This window comes from Suncus etruscus, chromosome 8 (assembly GCF_024139225.1).
Source record: "Suncus etruscus isolate mSunEtr1 chromosome 8, mSunEtr1.pri.cur, whole genome shotgun sequence".
In the NCBI taxonomy this organism is placed as follows: Eukaryota; Metazoa; Chordata; class Mammalia; order Eulipotyphla; family Soricidae; genus Suncus; species Suncus etruscus.
Window position 1 is genome coordinate 46865866 of NC_064855.1, and position 9882 is coordinate 46875747.

General features: G+C 37.4%; 1 protein-coding gene across 1 annotated transcript in view; it reads left to right on the forward strand.

The window, feature by feature from the left end:
- B3GLCT (beta 3-glucosyltransferase) overlaps positions 1-8357 on the forward strand; it is a 140166-nt gene extending 131809 nt beyond the window's left edge. The window contains exon 14 of the mRNA XM_049778461.1: positions 6415-8357. Coding sequence (XP_049634418.1) covers positions 6415-6582 — 168 coding nt within the window. The 3' untranslated portion in view covers positions 6583-8357. The remainder of the gene's footprint in view (positions 1-6414) is intronic.
- The last annotated feature ends 1525 nt before the right edge of the window (positions 8358-9882 follow it).

Below are 9882 nucleotides of genomic sequence, written 5' to 3' on the forward strand. Positions count from 1 at the left end.
TATTTTTGCTTGCAAAACTTTTAGTGGTGGTCTGTTAAGCTTTAGCTATTGTCTCTGTGTAACTTTTAGTGGTGGTCTGTTAGGCTTTAACGATTGTTTCTTTGTCTGCTAAATATCTCTTCCTTTTAACTGGTTTGTGCTGTATTCCTAAGTAATATGTAACAAATGGAATACTACTTCTGTGACTTGTGCTGTCCCTTTGGAAAAGTGTTCTATTATAAAAACACTGCTTAAGTAATGGTTTGGGGTCCGGGCACTGATCCTGGTGTCACCCTGCACCAGAAAAATAAATCACCTTTTGCAAATTTGCATGGCTTCCGACTCTCCTTGAAACGCTGGAGATGCGGCTCAAGAGAGAGGGACTGATCCCTGCACCCCAACAGAATACGTTAATATGTGGGTGTAGATGCCTTTTTGATTGTGTTGTTGAGTTCTGTGAGTTCTTTATGTATTTTGAATTTTTAATTTCTTGTCAGACTATACTGTGCAAATAATACCCTTTTGCATACCTTCTCATTTTGCCAAGTTTCTTTCACAAACGATTTTTAATTGGTTATGCCCATTTGTTTATTTTTGTTTTCTTTACCATGGAGTCCCCAAATATACTTTATAGATTATTGTCAAAAAGTGCATTGCTTACATTTTCTTCACACCCAGTGATGCTCAGGGGCTATATACCCAGTAATACTGGTGTAGGGGAGACCTTATGGTTAAGGGCTCCTGATATGCCCTGAATCAAGCCTGGGGTTCTTGACCTTTAGACCTTCATTCATTCTACTTAAAATTAATTTTTTATTGTAATATATAGTGGTTTATTTTTGTTTTTCCATATGGTTGTCCATTTTTTCTCAAAAGCACTCAAAACTGACTTTGCACCATTGAGAATTCTTGCTTCTTTTTTTGGTAAATTAATTGTCCATGTGTGTGGTTTTCTAGGTTTTGTTTCATTTATTGACTTGTCATTTTATTTCAGTTTCATGCTGATTTAGTTCATAGTATAATTTTGTAATATAATCTGAAATAAAGAAGCATTAATACTTATATTTCTGTTTTTGCCATTTGAGGTATTTATAGTTCAAATAAATTGCATGATATTTTGCTCTATGAGGATTTGGATAGGGATTTCTTTGAATCTACAAATTATTTTAGGGAAGTAACCATTTTACTGATGCTAGTGCTTCCAATCCTAAGAGCACACTTTTTAAAATATCTTTTTATTTCTTTCAAGAATGTCTCAGTTCAGAAATACAGTTATGATCTCCATTTGTTATATTGTTCATTGTTCACTAAGCTTTATAGATAACGGATTTGATTTTTGACCTTTTCAATCTGATTTTAGCTATCTCTTTTTAACTGAATGCAGCTTTCAGTCCTTTCACCCTTGTTCACATCTGTTCTTTTCTTCCTCATCCTATTTCCTTGTCTATTTGGGATTTCCCTTTGGCATTTTGGAGTCTAGAGTTGTGATTATTTAGGAGATATCTTTTTATTCATTTATTTAAAAATTGTTTTGGGGCTGCAGAGCAGACACAGGGTGATGGTGAGTAATTTATCTCATTTGTGGAAATGTGTGCAATTTTTCTTCTGTGCTATACTACAGACAAATCACCAAACTATAGATTAACCCTTTGTTAGCCCTTGGTGTAATGAGAAATTTCTTTATGGCTTTCTCTTTCCAGGAAGTGGGAGGAAAAGGAGCAAGGTAGCATCTTGCCCTTCATTTGTATTTTGGTCCCAAAATATAAATACAATTTTCTTTTTTACTAATCGTTTTAATCTTTTTCTTTTTTTATTTTATTTTGGGTGTCACATCCGGCAGCACTCAGGTGTTACTCCTTGATTTATGCTCAGAACTCGTTCCTGGTAGGCTCAGGGGACCAATGAGATGCCAGTATCCAAACCGGGGTCAGTCCTGTGTTGGCCGCATGCAAAGCAAACACCTTACTCCGGCCCCTAAATACAACTTTCTATGTTACTTTCTTTTGGGAAATTACCAATATGAATGTTTTAATTAGATAAGTTATATGAAAAGAAAGAAAAATTTCATCTAAATAAATAATAGACACACACACACACACACACACACACACACAAAATGTTTTTGTTTTTTGGATCAAACCTGGGTATTTCCTAGCTCTGCACTTAGAAGTTACTCTTTGAGGGTTCAGAGGACTATAAGGGATGCCAGGGATTGAACCTGGCAACATGAAAAACAAGTGCCCTACACAGTTATTGTTATTATTGCCTCTGTCTATTTTGAGGTATTACAGATGTGATTTTAGATGTAGTTTTTCTCTTTTTTGATGACATCATTTACCAGAAATGATCACATTCTAATGCTTACCAAACCAGTATTTCTTTCCATACATGGGCCCTGTAATACCTTTTATTTCCCTGGTATATGTATTTTAAAGAGGGAAATATGCACAGATTTGTTTCTTCCTGTTAAGTCCGTTTGGGTCTCCAACATTTTATTTTTTTAATGTAAAAAAAAAGCAATTTTTTGTTCTTCCTGCTTTTTGTTTCTTTCTCCTGGAGCCATTGTTGAATTACATGAAAGTTAAATTGAGATTATATTTCTCTTAGGTTTTCTTCTCTGCCAGTAAACTCCCAAAGGGCCTTGCTAATAATCATCCCATGATAAATTTTCTCAACTGCTATTTAGAACTTTCCCGGCTCAATTAGACTTTCTTCCAGTATGGATTTATTTTTCATCTCAGGCATACTGTCTTTTCCTTTAAAATTTTTGTGGTTTTTTTTTCCCCTATTTTCTTTTGTTATTGTTGCAGTGTATGGTGCTTGTGGACTTGATGGTAATGCTAATTAGGGGCTCACATGTTTGATTATGATCCTCTCCAGGGGTAGGGTCACACAGTTTTGTCACCGTGTATCCCCACTACAGCTGCTTGGCACTGCACTTTACGACGTGGGCTGGTGCCAAGTACTAATCTTTGACCTGAGGCTTGCTAAGACTTAAAGTGCTTTACTGTTGAGTCATATCCTTGAACCCATGGATTTTGAGTTCTATGAACCCTGAGAATTTGTAGAGGGTATTTAAATAGCTATTACAAAAATTCTCCCCATGCATTCATTTGTAGACTTCTCACATATAGTTCTCTTTGAATACTCAGTTATGTGGTATAGTGCCTCTACCAGACAAAGTCCCCACAAAGAGCCCAGGATGATAAAATGCTCAATTTCCCAGGGAGAGGGCATAGGGAGTAGTTTTCTAACCCAATACCTGCTGCATCCCTTCCTATGCTCCTCACACTATCTCCAGTTAGAACTTACTTAAAAAAATATTTTATTGGAACTTAAGTCATATACTAAGTTTCTCCCCACATGGGGAGTTTCTTCTTTCTCTACTTTCCAATAAATATTTCTACCTTCTTAAAAACTTTTTTTTTTTTTTTTTTTGGTTTTTGGGCCACACCCGTTTGACGCTCAGGGGTTACTCCTGGCTATGTGCTCAGAAATCGCCCCTGGCTTGGGGGGACCATATGGGATGCCGGGGGATCGAACCTCGGTCCGTTCCTTGGTAGCGCTTACAAGGCAGACACCTTATCTCTAGCGCCACCTTCCCGGCCCTCTTAAAAACTTTTTTATTGATTTTTTTATTGATAGAGATTTTGTGATTTACTATAGTTAATTAATGATGGTTTCCCATGTACTCAATTCTGATACCACACACATCACTTTTGAACCCACCTCCCTTCCCATGGACCCCAAGGCTCCATCATTTCAACCCTCCTCAACAATTAAATTATATGAATCAGGGGCCGGGAAGGTGGCGCTAGGGGTAAGGTGTCTGCCTTGCAAGCGCTACCATAGGATGGACAGCGGTTCGATCCCCCGGCGTCCCATATGGTCCCCCCAAGCCAGGGGCAATTTCTGAGTGTATAGCCAGGAGTAACCCCTGAGCGTCAAATGGGTGTGGCCCAAAAACCAAAAAAAAAAAAATTATATGAATCAGTTCTATTTTACTTTGTTGCTACCTTGCTATGTATCTTTAAGTCCCACATATGAGATGTAGCTCTATCCTAATTGAGTAAATGATATCCTTTAGTTGCAGCCATATTGCAGCAAGTTGCCCGATATTTTTCCTTACAGTTGCATGCTGTTCCATTGTGTATATGTACCACAGTTTCTTGACCTATTTATTTATTTTGGGGTATTGGGGTTGTTTTGATATCTTGTCTATATTACTAAATAGGGCAATGAATATAGGTGTACCTATGAACTAATGTTTTGGTATTTGGGGGATAAATGCCAAGAAGTGTTATTGCTGAGTCATGTGGTAGTTTTATTCTTTTTTTTTTAAATAGGTCTCCTTGTTGCTTTCCATAGAGTCTGAACTAGATGACATTCTCACTAATTGTGGATGAGGATTCCTAGAAAAGAAGATCTTCTGTGCACTCTAAATTACTGAAGAATCATGATACTCTATCTTTCAGGGTTATTTCAAGGATTGAACCCATTTTTAAAAAAATTCTCAAAAATAGACAAATAAAATAGCCAACGGAAGACTTGTCTTCCTTCCCTTTCTCCCTTCCTTTCTTCCTTCCTTCCTTCTTCCTCTGCTTTTTCCTTCCTTCCTTCTTCCTCCCCTTATTCCTTCCTTCCTTCTTTCCTTCTTTCTTCTTACCTTTCTTCCTCCTTCCTTCTTTCCTTCTTTTACTTTCTCTCTTTTTTCCTTTTTATTTCTCTCTTCTTTCCCTTCTTTTCTTATAGGAGGCACACCCAAAAGTGTTCAGAGCACAGGGCCTGCTTCTGTGATACTTTTCCCTTTGGTGCATCCCTGATGTTTAGTGCTCAAAATCTATTAGGGATATACTCAGTTGTGCTCAGGGATTAAGCTCAGGGCTTCACACATGCTAGATGTGTGCACTTGAATTGTTCCCCTAGCCCAGGGAAAACTTACTATTCTTTAACATCTTAGTATTTAATTTTTCTGAAGTTTGTACTATTTTGGTGTTGAGAACCCAGTAAGTTACTAAGTATCGACAAGTGAATTATAATTATGTACATTTATAAATAAGTTAAACCTTGAGAGAAAATGGATGCTTTGCCCAGAAGCATCCAGTTAGTATCTAGTTTCTGGTTTCTTCCATACTCCGATTACTGATTACTGATTCAGTCTTCTATATTATTGTACTTAAATTTTATTTTTTCTAAATAATTTTGAAATGATAATACAAAAACTTTTTAGATCTTCTTGCAGAAGTTTAGACTACTCAAAATTTCTACTGACACTTTCTGGAGCAGGACAAGATGCTTTGGTAGGAAGGAAATGCAATTTGCTTTCTGCTCTTCCCTGTTGAGGTCATAGAGTTCTGAACAGGAAGAGTAAACTCTAAGCATTCTGCCTCAGACTACACATCCCCCCCCCCCCATATGTGGGCAAAGAGGAACCTAAGAAGTAATTTTTTCTGACATTTTTGCAGGTGCCATAACTAGCAACTTTAAACCACTCAGCAATGCTCAAGGATCACTCCTAGTGGGACTTGGGGGATCATATACAGTACTGAAATAAAACCTGGGTTGGCTACGTGCAAGTCAAGTGCCTTATGCCTGCACTATCTCTCTGGCCCAGTCAGAAATTATTTTAGATATATATTATTATTTTAGGTACAGATTACAATTATTAAAATAGCACCACTGCATATAAGAAACCCTTCCTTTTTTTTCAGTTTTTACTGAGTGCCAGTTGCACAGATAAAAGTCTGATTAGTTGTTTTCAATGCCTCTCCCTCAGCCCCCATTCAAATTCTAGTTTAGATTTAGTTTGTGGTAGTTGGGCACTCTCAGTGAAAGAAAATTTATATTAACACTATAAAGAAACATTTGTGAATGCACATGGTAATTTCTTCCTAACATCCTGACTAAAAAAAATGCATATTTTTTAATTCATGGCATCACTGTTTTTGAAGCAGAAACCGTTCTTGAGTGAAGAAAGGCAGTAAAGAGTTCTAAAATCTTTGTGCGTTTGAGTGGACATTTGACAGCTAGGACTGGTTTCTTCATAGAACTGCTGCAGGGCATTAATATGGGGGGGGGACTGCAATGCTTTTCAGTATCATAAAGGGAAGATTTTTCTGCAAATTCATTTCCTCTGTGGCCAGTCTTTTGCCACAGTCACTATGGCTGAGGAACCTCCAGAGGCATGACAATAAACATTAAAATAAAAAGTAATGCGTTTGGAGTGATACATTGGGGATACTAAAATAACTGTAGACAGAAATATTAAAAAAGCCCAGTGCTTAGATTTAAGGAGAAGACAATGAAAACTATTTTCCTTCTTGCTTTTAAATTCCTATAACAATATCAAATCCTAAGGAAAACCATGGCTTTGTCTTCAGTTAATGTTCTGAAGCAAAATTGCTTTCAGTGGTTAAGTTTTTGTTCTTCCTGCAGGCTCGACCCGTGGATTACCCTAAGGACTACCTTTCACACCAGGTGCCCATATCTTTTCACAAACACTGGAACATCGATCCGGTCAAGGTGTACTTTACATGGTTGGCACCCAGAGAGGAAGATGAAACCAGGCCGGAGACTCAAAAAGCCTTTAAAGAAGAGTTATAGGAGTATGAAGAGCTCAGCCTCGGAAACAAACCAGAAGCTGAGATTGTGGCTCCATCTTTACATACTGGGAACTGACTCTACCACAGGGGCAGTAGAGTATCCTCAGCCAGAGATGGAAATAATGTATGTGCTATATTTCTGGAAAGGGGAGATGAAATCATGGGAGAAACTATTTTTCTGGGAATAATCACTTGCTTTTGCATTATGCAGCTATAGTAATACACAATGAGTACTTTGTGTTTTACAAGCTGTGATCCAACAGCTTGATGACTACCCCAGGAAAATAATGGAACCAAAAGACTCTTTCCTGCCCCATTTCTTGATGATAATGCAAGTTTCAGTGGGCGTGAGATGGGAGCAGTGCGACTCTCTATTGTTATAGAGAGAAGCGAGAAAGTGGAGTTAAACTGTATAATTGATGATGGCAATTTCTGCCTGGAATCTCAGAAGGAATATACTATATCAGAGATCATCCATAAAACATCATAAAAGTCTAGACATGAAATTCCCTTAAGTCCATAATCAGGGTTGTTATGTTTTATCTATTTTTCTGTTTGTACCTCATAAAGCAAGAATAAAAAACCTTCCACTAGAGCTTTTATTTCTTTACAGGGTTGTCTGGTGTTTGATTTCTCCTCAATGTCCTATTTTTATGACCTGCTTATAATATGAACATACACTGTCCCTGCCAGGGTACAATTCTTAATATTTAGAAACTATGCTGTTGTATTTTATTTAAGTCAATGGACTCCATGTAAGTCTCAGGAAGTTAGTTTGTACTTGACACTTTATTCTCATTTTTTTTACATCACTTTTGAATTTTTTCTGAACCAGAGTAACATCCCCACTGAACATCCTCACTGAACCAAGATGTGCTGAGGGATTGTGTAAGTCCTTTGATAAATTTTCTTGGTTCTTATAGAATGAAATTTGCATATTATATTTTAAGAGGCTCTAATTTTCAATTCATGCCCTTACTATATTAGTAATTTAACATATTCATGAAATTTTTAAAGTTACTATTTATTTTAATATTTTAATAATCAGTTTTCCAAAGATAATTGCATTAAACTTGATTCTAGTATCATAAACTAATTTGGTATAGTGAAATACTATCCTTTTAAAATTTTTTTAAATTCCTCTTCATTGACTTTTCTTATAATATATTTATAGCCAGGCACAAGGGTCTAAAATCAACTCACCTTAAGTATCTATGAGTATTGTTTTAAATGTCTTCTTGCAACTTTGCTGTGACTCAATTCCAGAAGGATACACTGGTATTTATCACTTGTCCAAATTGGCAAATACCAGAATGGATGTCTTTTCCATGAGAAGTGGATATATTAAATTTAATTTTTATGAGCGTGAATTCTTGTTGGCCTCACCCAGGAAGATTGGGTTCATCAGCTGAATGAGAACACCTCAAGACTCACAGATCCTGCCAAACTGTTGCTGATAACATCAGCATTGTTGTCTATTGGGATGTCATTGGTGTCATATGTAATAATGAAGGTGCTGTTCCCTGACTCTGGGGAGAGGAGACTTTTGTTCTTCTCACCTCTGCCTATCAGCTATCACTCTCAAAAAACAGCATCTGTGATGCAGGGTTAAACAGCATCTGTATGTGAAGAGCCACATCTCGCTTTCATTTGTGTCATGATCAGTGCCTTCAACTGATGCCACAGCATCTCTACTGGTACTTTTAGTGTTTTTGTTAATCATATTTATTTTGGAACTCTGTAAGCCTAACCACGAATAAAAGATCTTGGCCTACATTTCTGGTTATTTGGTTGCTTCATTTGTCCCAGTCTAGAGTAGAAATTAGTGAATTCAGAGGTATTATTGGCAGCTCAGTTAAAAGGTTTAAGAAAAAAATACAAAGCTATTCTAGCATATATTGAAACAAATTGATACAAAGTTTATTAAACCTATTTTAGAGCAGAGCAGGTAACATCTCAGGGACTCTGGGATCTCTCCTGTAAAATATTTAGTAAGTTGGTCTGGGGTGTACCTGAGAATGTGATGTTACTTGGACCCTATGGGTCCAGTGGCCACTTGGGCCACCCTAGTGGTTCTCTGTACCTCCAGAGCTATTCTTGGCAGGGCTGGGTCCAGTGGTGTGGGGATTGAACAGATTCTTATGCATACAAAGTACTCACCTTAGCCTCTGTACTATCACCTTGGCCCCTTTTTTCTTTTATAAACTGAAATACGATTTTTTTTTTTACCAAATGACTATTTTATCCTAGAGATGTCAACATTAAGAAATAAAATGTGGGCCCGGAGAGATAGCACAGCGGTGCTTGCCTTGCAAGCAGCCTATCCAGGACCAAAGATGGTCCCCCAGTGCCTGCCAGGAGCTATTTCTGAGCAGACAGCCAGGAGTAACCCCTGGGCACCACCGGGTGTGGCCTAAAAACCAAAAAAAAAAAAAAAGAAAAGAAATAAAATGTGTGGGCTGGAGCAGTAGTGCAAGCGGTAAGGCACCTGTCTTGTGCGAGCTAACCTAGGACAGACCGCAGTTCAATCCCCAGTGTCCATATGGTCCCCCAAGCCAGGAGCGATTTCTGAGCGCATAGCCAGGAGTAACCCCTGAAAGTCATCAGGTGTGGCCCAAAAGAAGTAGTAGTAGTAGTAGTAGTAGTAGTAGTAGTAGTAGTAGTAGTAGTAGTAGTAATAATGTGTGAAATAGGAATCTTATTTTTTTACTTCTGATATAAACAAAGCATATTATCTGACTGTTGGTTTTTCTTTTTGTTGTTGTTGTTGTTAATGTCTAACAGGTAAGTCAGAATCCCAGAGACACAGACAGAATTTTCTTGGGAACATAAAATATCACTAGGATGCAAGTGATGCTATGTCAGGTAAATAAATATCAATAGCCGATGGATTCCTGTATAAGAATACCTCTAGTGCTTCTACCTCCTTATCTATTATAACTGCCTGTTTTCTTATTAAAAAATTAGCACACATTTTAAGAATGTTTTTCTTATTTTTCATTCTAATCCAGATGTAATATCTATGAATTAGAGGGAGTTTATAGCTTCATTTAGCCACTGTTTGTTAGATATTTATATTCTAGATGTTCTAAGGTTCACTTTGCCCTGTTAAGACTATCCTGAGCATCTTTGGGTCATTGGCATAGAGCAGGTGTTGTTTCATGTGTCCAGGCATTTTATAATTATGTTTTCTGTGATGTGCTTACTGTCTACCTAGTCAGTGAGCTCCATGTAAGTCAGGAAGTTAGTTTGGTCCTGACACTTTACTCTCATTTTTCTAGAGAAGATGAAGACTAGAGAA